Genomic DNA, 19,649 nt, shown 5'->3' with positions numbered 1-19,649 from the left:
CTTTGCTGCCAAACGGCAGCGACGGAAAGATAAGAATGAACAGAAAGCGGAAAGTTCTAGAAAAAGAACAAACTCAACAAAACACCTGAAAACTTTACTTTTAGAAACAATCGTCTCATTTCGGAGCAGAGATGAAGACAGCGGGGAGCTCTGCGACCTCTGACCTTTGACCCTGAAGACAGCAAGGAGGGTGTTTTGTTGAACTGGGGGAGGAGGTCAAAGGTCCAAAATCAAAGACACTCTGACACAAAGATGGCTCACGACAGTTTTCACCTACGCTAGGGATGTCGAACTCCAGGCCCCGAGGGCCCTGGAGGTTTTAGACGTGTCCTTGATCCAACACAGCTGATTTAAATGCCTAAATGACCTCCTCAACATGTCGTGATGTTCTCCATAGGCCTGGTAATGAACTCATCATGTAGTTGAGGTGCGTTGACTGTGAGATCCAAAACCTGGAGGACACTGGCCCTTGGAGTTCCCCACCCTGACCTACACTTTGGCACAGTTTACACTCTGGTCTGTTAAGTCTGGGCTTTAAGGAGGAGCGCTGGCTCCAGGAAAAAGGTTGAGATTCTTTTCTGCATCAGTGCGACTTAAAACATCCTAAAAGGTTTTAAACAGAAAGCAGTTCAATAGCATTCAAATATGACCCTTTATTTATGGGTGAAAACGATATTTGAAACAGGTGTTTTCAGGTATAGATCTCCGCATGTTTTAGGAAGTGAGTCCTGAACAGATGAGAAGAGCGAGGACTTCAGAAAATGATCACCACTGCCTGTAACGCAGGTGATGAAGGTTCTTTAGAGGACGGAGGAGAGCAGCGTGAGTAGAAAGAAAGCACTGAGAACCACAACTGTCTCAGCCGAGGACCACAAAGCACTTTCACATAAACTGTTATAGTGACGCTGCAATTAATGAGGGTGGAGGTGAGGCCAGAGAAGAACAGAGTTCCTGTTCTCCATGGTTTCTGCCATTTGTAGAGATAACTGTTGATTACACGGTTTTAAATGGCGAGTGATGGTGGTGCACCAATCAGCATGCACTTTGTCACTCAGAGAGTAAAAGTCCTGAATTAGCAGCTAAACAGGTTCCAAGAACTTTGGCAGTTTGTACTTCCTGCAGTGTGGAGTGACCACAGCTACGAAAATGTTCCCGCAGTCCAAAAGCATCTATGGTGGCGTCATGGTTTGGGACTGCTTCAGTGCATACAGACCAGAACAGCTCACCATCACTGATGGAATGATGGATTTGGACTGAGAAGCAGGACATCTGCCTGTGGATTGAATCGTGCAGCAGAGACAACAACCCTCAGCTCACAAGGAGAACATTGAAGAAACGTTCAGGTGAGGAGATGTGAAGCTCAGAGTCCTCGGGGCTGATGGCCAAGCACAGCGTTCATGTGCTCGAGGTGATACCGGATCATTTTCATCAGCAAATCCAATCTTTTCATTCTGTTTTTCTACTCTTTTAACTTGTTTTAGATAGCACCAATGCCAAAACATCAAAAACCAAAAAGAGTTCAATGTTCCCTGCAGAGAGAAAATATCATTTATGAGTTAAATTTGAAGAATGTATGTTTGGAAGAAGGACACGTTTCTAAAACATGGACGATTTTTCTCTGTTGGTCTGGAAAATGTTTGCACGGATCAGACACGGGACCTGGTCCCGGTCACAGAGGGCTACAGTGAAGTCCTCAGGATCAGGAGGTCAGGGGGTCGGAGGTCACTCGTAGAGACATTAATCCGCACAGAGTGAGCATGCTCTGTGGCGTAAATACAAACATAATATCTGGATATTTCTGAGCTTTTGGTCAGCGCGGCTTTATCCTTCATTTATTTGGTTTTCCTGACAGCTCATCCTACCACGACATAAGAAAATATACTTTCACTCCTTTTTCCAAAGTCTTTGTGTGAGACATAAAATGTGATGGCGAGGAATTATTTTGGTTTTGTTTGTTCTTCGACTCAGACAGGAACTGGAGTGAAAACAAACAGGAAATGCAGGTAAACTAGTTTTTCTTTTCTTTGGAAGGCATTCAGCTCATTTTAAATAATATTTGGCTGAACTCTACAGAAAGCTGCTCTTCATCTATATTCATTTGATGCATTAAAATACATCAGAGGTCAGTTTAGACATGGCTCATGGGGCTGTACACACCTGTGGGCAGGTAACGGGAAGTGGAAGCCCTTGAAAACATAAAAAAAATTCATTGAAATCGGGACAGACAAGGCCAGAGATGTCCCACACTTTCCTGTCTCACCTTTCCCAGGTGAAGCAGTCAGATCTTCTCAGGTACAGAGCTGCTCTTCCGTCCCTCATCAGCAGAAGCAAAGATGTCTACAGACAGCGAGGGATGGATCCAGAGCAACGAAGCCAAGGTCTCGTGGGCAAAAAGGTTAAAACAGGGAAAAGGTCCCAGAGGAGGCTTTTGGTTTGAGGTAGGTTAGCTTGACCTGCAGCGGGAGGCTAACAGCAATTTAGAGGTTTGGCATGAAGCCCGAGGTAGCTCTCTTTGGGGGGAAACAGTTTGGTGGAGGAGTTGGAGAGGGGAGGGGAGGAGAGGCAAGCCGACCGTGGGCCTCGTCCACATCCTGACCGGAGGCGAACGCGACGAGACAGACAAACACTGAAAGGCTAAAGCGGAGCAGAGGAGCGTTAGCGTCCTCTAAGGTTACCTGCTGACCAGAGAAACAATAATTCCCTTTGGCTCTGGGCCTCTGAGGACCGGCAAACGGCAGGTAGAACACCTTCTCAGGTGCATCTCAGAGGCCCGTCTCTGGTCAAGCCGGCAAAAGGCCTCATCGTCTCTGGAAACTCGGCACCGTCGGTGACTAAAACAAAATGAGCCCAAACTAAAGAAAAAAGCTTTTGGTTTCAACAGGAAGTAAGCATCAGCATCTGAACGCACAGGGGGAGGAGCCAGAGTCATGTGACCAACAATTTGTGTGTTTACAGGTGAAGAATTGCGCTTTGGTTTTGATCTGGAGACAACCTCATTTGGGATTGGTGTCACAGCAGTCAAGTTCAACGGGTTCAGTCTCCCTGTGGGATCAGACGCCACCTGGAGCTTCCTCAGACAAATCATCATCATCATTATAATCTATGCGTTAATCTCTTATCCTAAATGTGGTAAGGAGGAGAGAAGGCGCCACAGGCCGGCGTCCGGGGGTGGGGGGGAAATGTGTGGTGTTTTATCCGGTGCCTGTTCCCAGGTGAACAGGTAGAGCAGGTTCAACCATGACCATCAATGGAGGAAGGGTGGAATCGCATCTCTGTAGGCGGAACAAGGGAGAAGGGGGTCATTGACAGGAAGGTGTTTCCTCAGGCAGGTATTTGACCCCGAACTCTGGATCAGGACCATCCCTTAATAATCATCCAGGCGTGTGTGTGTGTGTTTACCTGGCTGAGCTCGAAGCTCTCAGGTGTGTGGCCTTTAGGACCACTGACGCCATTCAGAGTGGGTGGAGTCTCCCAGCTCTCCCCCTTCCTGCAGAAAAAACTGAGCACAGAATACAGTGAGAATGATGAAGACGATGATGGCGGTGGTGGTTGTGAGGACGGTGAGGACGATGATGGTGAAGGCCTTACTTGCGTCTGTATGCCAGCAGGACGAGCAGCAGGCAGCAGAGGATGCAGGCTAGGCCACTGTGAAGGCCGACCAGCAGAGCGGACGTCGAGCTGTCAGCCTGATCGCAGTTACAGCTTGAACCAGCTGAGGGCGACAAACATCACATGTTACACTGCTTCCATTGGTGACGGTGTGCAAGAGGTCAGAGGTCAGGCTCCTACCTGCTGCAGCTCTCTCTCCCTCTGCCAGAGATACAAGGCGGCGGTTGGACGGACTGTCTCCGTTCCCGTTAAACGCCACCAGCTGGATTTCGTAAATGGCCGCCGGCTCTACAGGAAGTAAACAAACAGATTATCACAACGCTGTATCCACTTCCTGTCGGGCTGCCTGTACACACCAGCCTCATACTCACCCAGGTGGGAGATGGTGTGGGTGTTGATGTGTGCTGGGAAGGTTTCCTGCCCCTGCACTTCTGGGTTGGAAACACTGCGGTACTCCAGTCTAAAGCCCTCCAGCTTCCCCGGCTTGCTCGGAAGCTCCCAGTACACCTGCATGGCGGTTTGGTTCAGGACCTTAGTGAAGAAACTGGGAGGACTGGGAACTGTGGGGCAGACAGTGCCTGCGGTCATTCACAGAGACAGCATCTCCAAAACGTTTAAACATGGTTTTATTGTGATCAGAGCAGGTCTACCCCACCCCAGGCCCGCACCTCTGAGGTCAAACCCTGTTCATGACATCAACACATCAAACAGTGTTTCTGCATTCATCCTCTGAAACATAAAGATGGTGCTTAAAGCCTCAGGCTGGGTGGGTGTGCCCTCTGCTGGCAGATGTGTGGAGCTGCACCATCCTTCTATCAAACGTCTGATCAGATTACTGTTCACTAATATGAAGCCAATCCTTCTCTTTGTGTGTGGTAGGAAGCGCTGCCCTTACACCGATGCATCTTTACCAGAAACTTTTACCATCCTACAAATCTACAGCTTCATCAGCTCCATTCAGGACCAAGCTGCAGACCTTCATAGCAGGCTTCAGCTAATGTTTTCACGTCATTGTGAGTAGATCTGAAACACCTCGTGAACTCAGACCCAGGAGATTACTTTTAGGTGGAGGTCCTTTTCCGAGGCTGGAATGCTGTGGCACCATCTTCAGATGGCGAGGTTTTATAGATATTAGATATAGTGTGAGTGTTTTCAGTGTTAGCAGTCAGAGGTGACCTACCACCGCCCAGCGTGCTGGCCATGATGCTGTCAGACTGCTGGCTGCCTCCCAGCGCCGAGTACGCCTTCAGGTAGATGGAGTAGGTGGTGGCAGCTTCCAGGTTGCTGAATTCGTGTTTGAAGGTGGTTTTACTGACGGCCTCCTGCAGCTCAGCACTGTCCGGCTCTGAGGAGGTCACAGATCAAAGGTCAAACAGGTGAAAGCAACCACAGTCGGTGATGGTGCTGCAGACTGATTGATTGGGATTATCGGTTACACGCACCAATCAGTCTCCAGGCAATCAGGAACCAGTAATTATGCCCCCACAGAGAAAGTTCATATCACGTCATTACCCTTAAATCTCATTTCTAGTCTCCTCACACGGACGATCTCAGACTTAAAAATACCAACCCCACCCTTCTCTCACCGCCCAGTTTCCTGATGTGCAGGACATATCCGATGATCTGCTGGCTCACATGTTCTGCCGGCTGGTCCCAGGTCAGCTGCAGGCTGCTGGAGCTCAGCGCCGCCGCCTGGAGGCCGCTGGGGGCCTCGGGCAGCTCTGAGCCCTGGCTGATGGCGAGGCGAGCGCTGGCCTGATTGGTGCCAGCGCTGTTTTCGGCAATGCACTGGTAGATGGCTTCATCCTCGGGGGTGATGCGGGTGATGGCGAGCGTCCTGCAGGTGGTGGCAGAGAAGAGGTGGGACGTTAAACCGTGCAGTAACCTCACAGAGAGAAAGACCTTCTGAGCGTAAACAGAAGGATCTCACGTGTTCCCGTTGGTGAGCTTGACGTTGCCGCTGGGTATCAGCAGTTTGCCATTCTTCAGCCAGATGAGGTGGGGGTCGGGGACGCCGGACGCCGTGCAGCTGAAGACGGCGCTGGCCCCTGCTGGTCTGGAGACAGACTGTGGCCACTGAACAAACTCTGGAGGAGCTGCGGTCCAGAAGACAGAGCGTTACAATTTCAACACAGGGCAAACCTGAGCTGGTGGTTTACCCTCTGAAAACTTATTCTCTGTGAGGCCTGTGGGGGGATGTGCCGCAGCACCATCACGAGTGGAGACGACCAGGAAAACTGTCAGAATCAGACAGACTGTCATGATCCTGGGTCTTTTGACCCAGCGTTATAAGTTTGAGTTTATTTTGTTCATTAGGTTATCTAAGTTCATTTGTTTATTAGATTCCCCTTGTGTTTCCAACCCCTGTTAAGTCTCCCTTGTCCTTCATGTGCTTCACGTCTGTGTTTCTTATGTTGTCATGTTTGCGTTTCATTATGTTTCCCATTTTATTTTGAAAGAGGTCCTGTGTCCCTGCATTTTGTTTTACTCTTCCCCTGTGGCGTTGTTATGTTCATGTTGATCTACTGTGCCTTTCTGTTCCATGTTTCAGGTCCCTATGTTCTGTCTCCTCAGTCTGTTAAGTTCACGTCTTGAGTTCCGTCAGTGTGTTTCCTGTTTTACTTTCACAGTCTGTCCTATGTTAATGTTTCTAGTTTTGCTTCCCTTGCCTCGTCCTGCTTAATTACTCCCAGCTGTGCTCTCCTCCTGTGGCTCATTCCCCCTCGTTATCCCTCAGTGTATTTAAGCCCCATGTTTCTCTTTGTCAGGGTTGCGTCCTCCCTCATAGCTGTGTGATTTTTCCCTGTGGCTCCTTGTGCTTTAGTTTTCCTAGTTTAGTTTTGTGTTGTTTTTCGTGTCCCACTCTACGCCAGAGATAAAGCTGTGCTTTTTGAGTTTACTTTTCGTCTCTGCGAGTTTGCGTTTGGGTCCTACTCTTGCCTGCACACAGCCGTATTGTGACACAGACGTGCTCATTTTATCTAAAGAACCTCAGAAATACCACAAGTGAGGAACGCTATCAAACATCGTAGCAGCGCCGTAACGGGGAGAAAAGCCACGAGCCCAAGGTCAAAACGCTAACACGTATTTAATTTATATTTAATGTAACTGTAACAGAGGTTTATACATGTCTTCAAAGGTGATGCTGAGTCTTTGGAGCCACCTGGTGGATGAATAACTCGCTACATAAAGCTAATCACTAAAAACGCATCATGTTATCATCACACGCCGTGTCCTCAGAATGAAAACTTGAGCTTGTGTCTCTGTTATCTTTGAACAGCACTTTGACCTTTGACCCCACCACCACACACACACATACACACACACACAGACACAGCTGTCTGTCTCCACCCACTTCATCTCCATGGCTACAGGGAAACCGTACACACACATCTCTGTCACCCCACAAGAGCCCCGCCCCCTCCCACTCTGAATGGAAAGAGGGGGAGGTCAGGGGTCAGAGGTCACAGGGGAGGGGAGAGGTATGAATAGGAGTCATTTATAAAAGTGTGTGTGTGTTGCTCTTGAACTTGGGGTTCTGTATCTTAGGAGGTCAACGGTCATTATCCCTCCACAAATAAAATGTATTTATGTGTCCACCCCCATATCTGACACACACACACACACACACACACACACACACACACACACACACACACACACACACACACACACTTTTTATCATTTTTAGCAGGACTGTATTTTGTGTATTTGTACTTTCCTATTTTCTGTTCTGTTTCTGTGTTGTTGTTGTGTGGGCTGTACGCCAACCTGAACGATGCACGGCAACAATAAAAGACTTTATCTTTAAAAACTCTTCTGATTAAACTGCTGAGAATATTTTTGTTCATTTTGCGTCTCCTCGCTTTTATTTTCGTGTCTCTGATTGACATGTTTGTCACGCGTGCTTTTTGTTTGCAGTTAGTTTCACAGTGGCACACGTGTAAAACGATGAAGTCGTCTTTGTAAAAACAACTCAGATGTGATAAAATGATAACTCACACTAGCTACAGACAAGAAAACGACGCACCCTGAAACTAACAATAGAAATAAGCTGAATTAAACACAACAATAATGATAATAATAATAATAGAAGAAATGATTTGATGTTAATGCGTCTGTCTCTGATGGGAGTCACGTGGACGTGTCGGTGAAAAGAAGGTTGTTACGGTGGCTTCTTCTTCCTACTGTTTAGGTCTCTGTGGGCGCTGCCGCTGATGATGTGTGAGCCATCTCCTCTGGATGCTGTTGTGTAACAACATGTTCGTCACATACTGTGTGAGTGGAAAGCACTTTGGGTGTTAGTTTTGTTTTTTGTTTTTTGATTTTCGGATTATGTGATGGTTTCAATTACTTCTATCGTTGTAAGTATTCTTCCCTTATGACTTGGATGTAAATTAAAATACTATTTCAGTATCTAAGGCAGATAACCTAAGTATGAAGAATGCTTACATGATGTACATATTGTGAATGCCTGCTTTTGAAACCTTAATAAAAATATGAATAAAAAAAAAAAAAAGGAAAGCACTTTGGGTGGTTTTACTTGTGCGTTAAGTCAAACTGACTTCAGATGGGTGCATGAGGGATGAACCCTTTCATGCAGGACAAGGAAAGCTGGATCATCACACAGAGCAGGAGCCGCGGTCGGGTTTAGACCGAGGCTGTCTGTTGTGGCCCTGCCCGTTTGTGCACTCGTGTTTTTGTGGTGAGGACAGTCTGCAAGTCTGAGTGTCAGAGTGACAGACGGAGTTTCAGTGGGAATAAAGTCCTCATTGTGAAGTGGGGCTCTTCTCATGCTAATCCAGATTCTCATGAAGCTCTCAGTCACACACACGTTCACAATGGGCCTGTGTGACCTCTGACCCCTCCTCCTACATGACCTCTGACTGAGCTGCAGCTGAGCGAGCAGGACAGGAGTCCCTGAACGTCTCACACGTCTGCGTGGAGCTGCAGAGGAAACTCTGATCGGAACCACATGGAGTCCTCGGGGCTGTGCGCTGGTCTTTCCACCGTGTGTGGGAAAACACTGTGCCTGCTGCGTAGATGACACATGGCTGCACGCACCCAGAAACTGCAGGAAAAGCTGCAGCCAGTGCGTTTTTCTCCCACAAACTCACATATAAGATCATCAACACCTCACGGTTTCAGAAACAAATGCGTCTGACGCGCTCACGTGAACAGGAAGTGAACTCTGAGGTGCTGCTGTCACCTCTCTGATTTACAGAGAGGGTCAGAAGTCACATGTTGGGGGTGAAGAGTCCGACAGCAGCAGGCTGAACTGAACTCGACACACAACCAGTCAAGTTCAAGAGCTGACAGATGAACACACACGCACACTGCATGTGTGTTTGCACACTCGACATGATGAGGTGGAGCTGAACAGATGGAGCGGTTGCTCTGCAGCTGCTCGCCGCTGTGTTCGCAGGAAGTCTGCCTTAGGCTTGTTCTGAGGATCTTATTGGTCAGTAATCGTGTTCTTTCCTGTTCCACCTGAGTGCTCGAAGCACTGCCTCATTCACACATAACACCAGCACTTTTTTCTGCACCTGTACTTCCTGTCTGACGTCCTCACTCTGGTGGATGCATCTGAGGGCATCTTTCCCAGGAATATTTGGGACTGAGTCACCGATCTTCCTATTAGTGGATGATTGGCTCTACATCCTACGCGCCCAACTTTCAAGGAGAAGTGTCAGTCATGAAGGAGCAGCAGGTTTGTTTCAGTCTGCACACCAATCATTGATGAGGGGCCAGCAAATCAGACTCGCTGCCCGCCATCTGAGTCACTTCAGTACCAAAAGCTGCTCCTTCAGGAGAACCAGAACCAGAACTCGCTTTGAAAGGAGGACAGAGAATGACTCATTTTCAACCAGCAGCAGTTCCTTCATCGCTGTGCCTGACCGACTTTCTCTGATAATCACAACCATTCCGAATGGATTTGTCTGAAACTTAGTGTGAATAGAAATAAAGGTTTATTCAAACAAAACAGACGCCGTACATCCAGAAATGTCCCTCAGTCTGAAGATCAAAGATCTGACCTGCAGGACTTCTAAGGTGAAAAGTTTGAATGTTTAAGGTGAGGACAGCTCGGTCACATTTGGCCAGCTGATGTGTTGTTGCTGTGTGCAAGCGTACCTACCTTGTACAATGAGGCGTCCAAGCGCCGTCCTCCTGGACCTGCTGCCCGGTCTGTTAGCCGAACAAACGTAAACACCTGAGTGCTGCAGAGTGGCATCAGAGATCATCAGGTTTCCTGTTCCCAGAACCTGGATCCCCTCCACGCCAATGGACCGGCCGTCTGACCGCACACAGACACCATCATTAACACAGCTGATCTTAACAGGTAATCAATACTAATGATTGGATCAATGAGTGCAGGAGGAGGCGTTACCGAGGCGACTCCAGGACACGATGGGCCGGGGGTTTCCTGTGGCAACACACTCCAGGATGGCGGTCTGGTGGACATTGATGGTGAGGTTCTGAGGGCCGGACAGGATTACGGGCTCCTTGTAGATCCTGGATCCTGCAGCTGTGTCCAGAAGACCAGAAACCCTCAAAAACACCCCAAGACTCTGTTTACCCTCACTCTAGACTCTTTCTACCCTCAGTCCGGACTCTTTCTACCCTCAGTCTGGACTCTTTCTACCCTCAGTCTGGACTGTTTCTACCCTCGTTCAGGACTCTTCTACCCTCAGTCTGGACTCTTTCTACCCTCAGTCTGGACTCTTCTACCCTCAGTCTGGACTGTTTCTACCCTCGTTCAGGACTCTTTCTACCCTCAGTCCGGACTGTTTCTACCCTCAGTCCGGACTCTTCTACCCTCATTCAGGACTCTTCTACCCTCAGTCTGGACTCTTCTACCCTCACTCTAGACTCTTTCTACCCTCAGTCCGGACTCTTTCTACCCTCAGTCCGGACTGTTTCTACCCTCATTCAGGACTCTTCTACCCTCATTCAGGACTCTTCTACCCTCACTCTAGACTCTTTCTACCCTCAGTCTGGACTCTTTCTACCCTCAGTCTGGACTCTTTCTACCCTCACTCTAGACTCTTTCTACCCTCAGTCTGGACTCTTTCTACCCTCAGTCTGGACTCTTTCTACCCTCATTCAGGACTCTTCTACCCTCACTCTAGACTCTTTCTACCCTCAGTCTGGACTCTTTCTACCCTCAGTCCGGACTGTTTCTACCCTCATTCAGGACTCTTCTACCCTCATTCAGGACTCTTCTACCCTCAGTCTGGACTCTTTCTACCCTCAGTCTGGACTCTTTCTACCCTCAGTCCGGACTCTTCTACCCTCATTCAGGACTCTTCTACCCTCAGTCTGGACTCTTTCTACCCTCAGTCTGGACTCTTTCTACCCTCAGTCCGGACTCTTCTACCCTCATTCAGGACTCTTTCTAACCTCAGTCTGGACTCTTTCTACCCTCAGTCTGGACTCTTTCTACCCTCAGTCCGGACTCTTCTACCCTCATTCAGGACTCTTCTACCCTCATTCAGGACTCTTCTACCCTCAGTCTGGACTCTTTCTACCCTCAGTCCGGACTCTTCTACCCTCAGTCCGGACTCTTTCTACCCTCAGTCTGGACTCTTCTACCCTCATTCAGGACTCTTTCTACCCTCAGTCCGGACTCTTTCTACCCTCATTCAGGACTCTTTCTACCCTCATTCAGGACTCTTTCTACCCTCAGTCCGGACTCTTTCTACCCTCAGTCCGGACTCTTTCTACCCTCATTCAGGACTCTTTCTACCCTCATTCCGGACTCTTCTACCCTCAGTCCGGACTCTTTCTACCCTCATTCAGGACTCTTTCTACCCTCATTCAGGACTCTTTCTACCCTCAGTCCGGACTGTTTCTACCCTCAGTCCGGACTCTTCTACCCTCAGTCCGGACTCTTTCTACCCTCAGTCCGGACTCTTTCTACCCTCATTCAGGACTCTTCTACCCTCAGTCCGGACTCTTTCTACCCTCAGTCCGGACTCTTCTACCCTCATTCAGGACTCTTTCTACCCTCAGTCCGGACTCTTCTACCCTCAGTCCGGACTCTTCTACCCTCATTCAGGACTCTTCTACCCTCAGTCTGGACTCTTTCTACCCTCAGTCCGGACTCTTCTACCCTCATTCAGGACTCTTCTACCCTCAGTCCGGACTGTTTCTACCCTCATTCAGGACTCTTCTACCCTCATTCAGGACTCTTCTACCCTCAGTCTGGACTCTTCTACCCTCAGTCTGGACTCTTTCTACCCTCAGTCCGGACTCTTCTACCCTCATTCAGGACTCTTCTACCCTCAGTCTGGACTCTTTCTACCCTCAGTCCGGACTCTTCTACCCTCATTCAGGACTCTTCTACCCTCAGTCTGGACTCTTTCTACCCTCAGTCCGGACTGTTTCTACCCTCATTCAGGACTCTTCTACCCTCATTCAGGACTCTTCTACCCTCAGTCTGGACTCTTTCTACCCTCAGTCTGGACTCTTTCTACCCTCATTCAGGACTCTTTCTACCCTCAGTCCGGACTGTTTCTACCCTCATTCAGGACTCTTCTACCCTCAGTCCGGACTCTTCTACCCTCAGTCCGGACTCTTTCTACCCTCAGTCCGGACTGTTTCTACCCTCATTCAGGACTCTTCTACCCTCAGTCCGGACTCTTTCTACCCTCAGTCCGGACTGTTTCTACCCTCATTCAGGACTCTTTCTACCCTCAGTCTGGACTCTTTCTACCCTCAGTCCGGACTCTTCTACCCACATTCAGGACTCTTCTAACCTCAGTCCGGACTCTTCTACCCTCAGTCCGGACTGTTTCTACCCTCAGTCTGGACTCTTTCTACCCTCAGTCCGGACTCTTCTACCCTCATTCAGGACTCTTCTACCCTCAGTCCGGACTCTTTCTACCCTCAGTCTGGACTCTTTCTACCCTCAGTCTGGACTCTTCTACCCTCAGTCTGGACTCTTTCTACCCTCATTCAGGACTCTTTCTACCCTCAGTCCGGACTGTTTCTACCCTCAGTCCGGACTCTTCTACCCTCAGTCCGGACTCTTTCTACCCTCATTCAGGACTCTTTCTACCCTCATTCAGGACTCTTTCTACCCTCAGTCCGGACTGTTTCTACCCTCAGTCCGGACTCTTTCTACCCTCATTCAGGACTCTTTCTACCCTCAGTCTGGACTCTTTCACCCTCACTCTGGACTCTTTCTACCCTCACTCTAGACTCTTTCTACCGTCAGTCCGGACTCTTCTACCCTCAGTCTGGACTCTTTTTACCCCCAAATCGGGCATTCAGTCTTTAATTATGTGAGTTTTGCCTTACAGAACCTTGCCCTCAGTTTTGTCTTACCAGTGACAGTCAGCTGAGCTTCGTGGCTGTAGCGAGTGTTGGCGATGTTTGAGGCGATGCAGCGAAACAAACCGCTGTCAGTCCGCTGAACGCCGGTGATCTGCAGCACGCCATTAGGAAGCAAGGTGTACCTGTACACAAAGCATATACAAACAGGCTTGAATCCTTATACGTTAAAATTTAATCTCATCACACTTCACTAAAGACATACCTGTGGTTATCGGTGCTCAGTGAGCATCTGTCTTTCTGCCAGGTGATGTTGGCCTCTGGGATACCATTCACCTGACAGGTGAGTCTGGCCACACCCCCTACATCCACATGCATGGACTCTGGGTGAGAGAGGAACTTAGGGAGGGCTGGTGGGAGGTGGAGAAGAGACCGTTAGTACAGGTGGGTCACGTGTGTGTTACTGTGAGGTTTGTTTGATGTTTTTTGTGTGTTTGGGTGGACGGCAACTCACATGCGAGCTGGACGCGGGCCTTGCGGCTGACCAGCATGCCATAGCGGTTCTGCACTGCACACTCGTACTCTCCGGCATCCGTCTCGTTGCTCTCTCGTCTCTTGGAGAAATTTCTGATGAGCAGCGTGCCGTTGGTGAGCACTGTTGCTCTGGTACCAGTCGCTATGGGAACCCCGTTGAGTCTCCAGGTGATAGCGATAGGCCCCTCCCCCTCCACCTGACAGTCCAGCATCAGGGGACGGCCCCTGACCGCAATAACATCACCAGGCTCCTTCAAGAAGGCCAACTCCAACGCTCCGAGCACACCTAAGGGGAAGCAGGAGGGTCAGGGGCGGAGTCTCAGTGCACGTTTCTGATGGTGAAGCAGGTTTAAAAACACAAACACTCACTGACAGGAGGCAGATGTGGAGATGAGGGTTATGATGATAATAAGGGCGAGGAGGTGGCAATGAGGTGGCGATGATGATGACTGGAAACACCTGCCCAAAGCAGTATCCAGGTGACTCCGGCAGGCAGAACTCAGGGCTCGCGTTGACCCTCAGGCTATGATGAACACATGAATGTGACGATGGCAATGATGACAAAGATGGCAATGATGTATATGTACTGAAAGAATCAGAGCCAGTGTTTGTTATAAATAAACTGGGAACGTTAGAAGACTGCATGCACCCAATTATAATCAATCAGGTCTGTCACACAGACTGAGGTCTTTAAATTACGTGTTACTACACCTCTCATCATCTGAAGGCCTGGACTGAACAAGAAGCAGAAAGCAGCGGGGCTCAGGTCTGCAGTGTGTTGTTTCCATCACGTGGTGAACGAACTGCTACAGCGCTTTCCTGCTCCACCTCAGAGCAATTTATACCACACATTATTTCTACAGAATTCTTTCTGTGATGGATGTGTCAGAGAGCAAAGTGGACCTAACATCTTGTCCAGGGATATTTGGCATGCTGGAGCAACAAACTAAACCGCCACCTGCTCTACAGCCACAGCCACCCCTCAAACACAGCACAGATCAGCCTCTCTGCGGGTCCCCTCTGCGGACCAATGCAGGTCTTGTGTCTGTTTATTATGCTGTTCAGTGAATGCATCGTTCCTCCTCCTCCCTCCTCTGGCCCTTTTCAACTTGAACTTGGTTGAGGTGACTTTCCCAGGCTCCCCCCCTCCTCCCCATCGCCTCTTTGAGAGGATGCTGTGGGAGGAAAGACTGAGTCTGGCAGCAGGACCAAATCCTTTAGTGTGAACGACGACAATAGAGAAACAAAAGTTAACCAAGACACAACACCCCACCCCCAAAGGATCCCACAAACAACCAAACACACCAAACCCTGCAGCTGCCGGACCCCAGGACGCCTCCAGGCCTGCAGCTCCTCATAAACATCCATCACTTCAGCCTCTTTATACAGCTTCACGCTTGTTTCCACAGACTCTGAGCACAAATCACTCTAAAGGCCAATTTCATCTCCTTGAAGAGGAGAACAGGAAAACATGTCAAAATCTTCCTTCAGCACCAACACCGGGCTGGCACAGGGCCGGCAATGGGCCCACATCACTCCTCTTTATAAAAGCAACGATGAATCCTGATGACGTCACGTCAGGAAAAGTCAAAACTGGTTTAAACAGGAAATCATCAGCACGAGATCGGACCCGACACCATGTAGGTGTACAAACCAGGTGTGGACCGTTCACACCTTTTGGTGTCCCGTGACAACACATCTGGACCACAGCAGGGCGTGCTTTATGCCAGGGGTGTCCAACTCCAGGCCTCAAGGGCCGGTGTCCTGCAGGTTCTAGACCTCACCCTAGGTCAGCACACCTGAATCAAATGATTAGTTCATTACCATGCCTCTGAAGAACTTTAAGGCATGTTGAGGAGGTCATTTAGCCATTTAAATCAGTGGACACTTCTAAAACCTGCAGGACAGCGGCCTTCGAGGACTGCAGTTGGACACCCCTGCTTTATTCAGACTGTGACTCGATAAAGAAGCCGATGCAGTTCTGGCCACGGATCAACCCAGAGGCGTCTTTATTCTGGAGGACGTCAGTGGACACAGACAAATAACCTGGATCGTGGGCAGTATTGTGTCTCGTGTTCAGCAGGTGTGTGATAGCGAGTCATGCTCACAGATCACGACTCAGAAAAACATCAGCTGATGTTTCAAACCATCAAGCTGCTCAAGTGAAGCATCTGATGATGATGATGATGATGATGATAAGGAGGAGGAGGAGGAGGAGTTGTGATGGAGGTGGAGGACAGCTGTCTGATCAGCTGATGATGTCACATGTCTCCTCCTACAGGATTTAATCCTTCGCCTCCCATCTGGGTCCCCGCCATGGGGGTGGGGTTTTTAAGACACTGGAGCAGACAGTCTGCCCCCCACCCCTACCCCCCGTTTAACCCTAACCTGCCCCCTAAATCCCCTGAACTGAACTGAACCCCCCGAGGCCTCTGCAGGTCATGAGAGCTGCCCCCCCCTCCCTTCCATTCTGCGGTGTGATGTCACACGCCGCTCTGACCGTGAACTTCACGGTTTCATGGTGCTGACAATGGATTCCCCACAGACACGGGAGGTCTGAGCCCTGAGAACCAGACTGTTACCCTGCCCACCCCCTTCCAGGTCACATGTCTGCATCTGCCGCCGACCCCACCCCCCACCCCATCCCACTACTGCTAATCACACCAATTAACAGTCTGAGTTTTGTTTACCAGCTCGATTTTTACCAGAGTGCTCAGGTGTGCCAATCAGACCCCCACAGACCTGCACAGACCCCCCACAGACCCCCACAGACCCCTACAGACCCCCACAGACCTGCACAGACCTGCACAGACCAGCACAGACCCCCAGAGACCCCCACAGACCTGCACAGACCCCCACAGACCTGCACAGACCAGCACAGACCCCCACAGACCTGCACAGACCCCCACAGACGTGTACAGACACCCACAGACCCCTACAGACCCCCACAGACCTGCACAGACCTGCACAGACCAGCACAGACCCCCACAGACCTGCACAGACCCCCACAGACCTGTACAGACACCCACAGACCCCCACAGACCCGCACAGACCCCCACAGACCTGCACAGACCCCCACAGACCCCCACAGACCCCCACAGACCTGCACAGACCTGCACAGACCAGCACAGACCCCCACAGATTTGCACAGACCTGCACAGACCCCTACAGACCCCCACAGACCAGCACAGACCTGCACAGACCTCCACAGACCTGCACAGACCAGCACAGACCAGCACAGACCCTAACAGACCAGCACAGACCCCACAGACCTGCACAGACCTGCACAGACCTCCACAGACCTGCACAGACCGCCACAGACCTGCACAGACCAGCACAGACCAGCACAGACCCTAACAGACCAGCACAGACCCCACAGACCTGCACAGACCTGCACAGACCTGCACAGACCCCCAGAGACCAGCACAGACCCCACAGACCAGCACAGACCCCACAGACCTGCACAGACCTCCCATCAGCTCTTGGGCACTCTGGGTCATCAGCTGACTGACAGTCTGGAGAGTTTCTCGCTCTCGACACATCATCAAGTTCAACAACAAAACACACTGAGCGCGCTCAGTCTACTGCATAGAAATGAGTCTGATGAATATGAACGTGACCTTCTGTCCTCATCACACACACACACACTGTGGTTTCATAGAGATGGGAACTTTAAACCAAACTGGAGTTCAGAGCCTCACAGACACACTGGGACCAGTTAAAACCAGTTTATTATGTTTTACTGTCCAGAAAGGAGCCAAGAAAACACCTGAGAGACTGTAAACAAACAAAGAGAGGAAAACAATGATGGAAGAAATGAAGGCATAATCAAAGATATAAAGAAGAAAGGAAGGAATAATAGGTGACCTTTCAAAGTTAAAGGAAGAAACAAAAGGAGGCATTAAAGGAAACAGGAAAAGGAAAGGAAGGATCACAGAGAATTACAAGGAATGAAGAAAATCAAGCTTTTATTGCTGTTTTTCATTTTACTGTCACGTGACTTCATGTCTTCTCATTCTGAGCTATGACATTTTTTCAGATCTTTCATTTGTGGTTTTCTGAATGAGCTCTGCCTCATCACACGCTATTCTGTAATCTAACTGGTTTAGTCAGTGTGAGTGTGAGTCTGACCTGAGCAGCAGAGTCCCTCCAGCAGCAGCAGCAGCGTCCAGCTCCACGTCTTCTTCATGCTTTAGGTTAAATCCAGAACATCAGATGCACGCAGGTCTCAGCACTGCTCTTCTTCCTTTGCACCTTCTTCTTCTGAATCTGAAACCTGTGCAGCTCACATGCGCTGCTGAACTCTGCAAGTCTGACTTCAAATTGAGCCTGCACTCAGGGGCTGAGGGGGAGGAGCCTACAACGGGGGGCGGGCAGGGAGGAGAGAGGAGGTGGGAGGAGGGGAGTATGGGAGAGGATGGAAATCAGGAAACCAGACCAAGGAAATGAAGGAAGGGGTTCTGCTGGCTTTATTTTAGTAGAAGTCTGAATTGACTCGGGTGTGCAGGTGTGCTGCAGGCAGGTCCTCACCTGTACCTGCTGCTGAGGTGCAGACGGTACGTGTTTGAAGACAGCAGCTGATAAGGCGGCACTGACAGCGGTTTTTTGGTTCAGTCTAAACGCCCACTTCCTTCAGCTCAAACATCCTGCTGTGGTCTCACTCTGTCCAAACGAGCACTTTAACAGGACAGAGTACAGGTGGAGGTGGAGGGGGCAGTCAGCAAGTGTAAGAATTCAAAGAACTGAAATTTAAACAGAAAGTGGAACACAGGGTCAAAGGTCAGATACTCATGTAATAACAGGAGAAAGTGGGGCAAAGAAACAGAAAGGAGGAAGTAATCACAGGGTTAGACACGCAGCCAATAACAGAGCAGATCCAGGGCAGCGTGGCAGGTGTCTCAGTGAAGACGGACAAGCTGAGAGCTTCCAGCTTTGATCCCACAGGTGAGCTGATCAATCTACAGGTGAGTGTTACACTGTTATTGTGTAACACTCACCTGTGATTTTAACTCGTCTATCCGAGTTAAAATCCTGGTTTACCTCTAATTTTCTAAAGCTCAATGAGGATAAAACTGAGATCCTCCTTATTGGCACCAAATCAACCTTTTGAAGGCGAACCATTTCTCACTTACCATCGATAACTCCACAGTTTTCCCTTCTCCTCAGGTTAAGAGCCTTGGTGTCATCCTAGACAGTACACTTTCTTATAAATCACACATCAATAACCTCACCCGTTCTGCCTACTTCCATCTACGTAACATTAACAGATTGCTTCCTTCTCTTTCCACCCAGTCTACGTCCATTCTTGTACATAGTCTTGTTACCTCCCGTATTGACTACTGCAACTCTCTTCTGCATGGTCTCCCCCAAAAATCCCTCCATCAGCTTCAACTGGTTCACAACTCTGCTGCTCGCATTATCACCAGAACCCCTCCTACCAGCACATCACCTGTTCTTCAGGAACTTCACTGGCTCACAGTGAAAATCCAGATAATATTCAAACTTCTTCTACTCACCTTCAAGGCCATTCATAACCTCGCTCCTTCTTACCTTTCTGACCTGTTAACCACCACCTGTTCTGCCCGTTCACTTCGTTCTTCTTCTTCTATCCAGCTTACTGTACCTTCCTTCCGCCTCACCACCGTGGGAAGCAGAGCTTTCAGCTGCTCTGCTCCCAGGCTGTGGAACTCTCTGCCCCCTGAAATAAGAAATATTGGTTCTCTCCCCCAGTTTAAATCCCAACTCAAAACTCATCTGTTCAAATCTGCATATTCACTGTGAATCCACTGTTTGTTCATTTTATCTTGTGCTTTATTTTATTGTTCTTATTCTGCCATTGTTTTACTAAGTGTTTTATCCTATTGTAAAGTGTCCTTGGGTGACTTGAAAGGCGCTCATAAATAAAATTTATTATTATTATTATTATTATTATTATTATTATTGTGGCACCATCACGCCCGTGCTGCTGATTCTCGGACCTTCACCCAGCTCAGTGGACGGTGCTAATACAAAAAGAAGAAGTTAAACCAGGCGTCTCACACTCAAATGAGCGGGCTGGCACTGGAGGGCCACCTTAATGTTCAAGGAGTACAAAGTGTTTGTTTTTAACCCTGTAAGACCCAGGCCATCAAAAAATAACCAGAAAATTCTCATGTTTTGGAACTGAGATGTTTATAAACCCTTATAACAAAATCCACATTTTTTCTGCAGCATCATGTTGTGTATGATAT

General features: G+C 49.1%; 1 protein-coding gene across 2 annotated transcripts; it reads right to left on the bottom strand.

Annotated features, from left to right (window-relative positions):
* Window positions 1–373: 373 nt before the first annotated feature.
* Window positions 374–17,724, bottom strand: LOC113032747 (immunoglobulin superfamily DCC subclass member 3). Of its 2 annotated transcripts, none has more exons than XM_026185818.1 (14): window positions 17,551–17,724; window positions 13,400–13,705; window positions 13,151–13,295; window positions 12,940–13,070; window positions 9,998–10,135; window positions 9,746–9,904; window positions 5,540–5,705; window positions 5,196–5,446; window positions 4,790–4,954; window positions 3,981–4,169; window positions 3,790–3,897; window positions 3,589–3,712; window positions 3,400–3,499; window positions 374–3,272 (listed from the first exon to the last, which is right to left on the bottom strand). In XM_026185818.1, exons 1-14 carry the CDS (start codon window positions 17,606–17,608, stop codon window positions 3,192–3,194), a joined length of 2,121 nt encoding a protein of 706 aa, XP_026041603.1. In that variant the 5' UTR covers window positions 17,609–17,724; the 3' UTR covers window positions 374–3,191. The 2 variants fall into 2 exon arrangements, with proteins under 2 accessions (XP_026041603.1, XP_026041604.1); XM_026185819.1 differs by lacking the exon at window positions 17,551–17,724 and adding an exon at window positions 13,789–13,995.
* Between the last annotated feature and the right edge of the window lie 1,925 nt (window positions 17,725–19,649).

Source organism: Astatotilapia calliptera, chromosome 11 (assembly GCF_900246225.1).
Source record: "Astatotilapia calliptera chromosome 11, fAstCal1.2, whole genome shotgun sequence".
NCBI classification, from domain to species: Eukaryota; Metazoa; Chordata; class Actinopteri; order Cichliformes; family Cichlidae; genus Astatotilapia; species Astatotilapia calliptera.
Note: the sequence above shows the minus strand (reverse complement) of the source record. Positions and strands in the feature narration are given on the sequence as shown.

What these genes read in the sequence shown, in the direction of transcription:
- LOC113032747 (XM_026185818.1), bottom strand. Translation starts at nt 17,608, where the DNA reads ATGAAGAAGACGTGGAGCTGGACGCTGCTGCTGCTGCTGGAGGGACTC. An exon ending in GGCCCGCGTCCAGCTCGCAT is followed by an intron (nt 13,296 to 13,399) that starts GTGAGTTGCCGT and finishes ACCTCCCACCAG; the next exon opens with CCCTCCCTAAGTTCCTCTCT. An exon ending in AGCTCAGCTGACTGTCACTG is followed by an intron (nt 10,136 to 12,939) that starts GTAAGACAAAAC and finishes TTCTGGACACAG; the next exon opens with CTGCAGGATCCAGGATCTAC.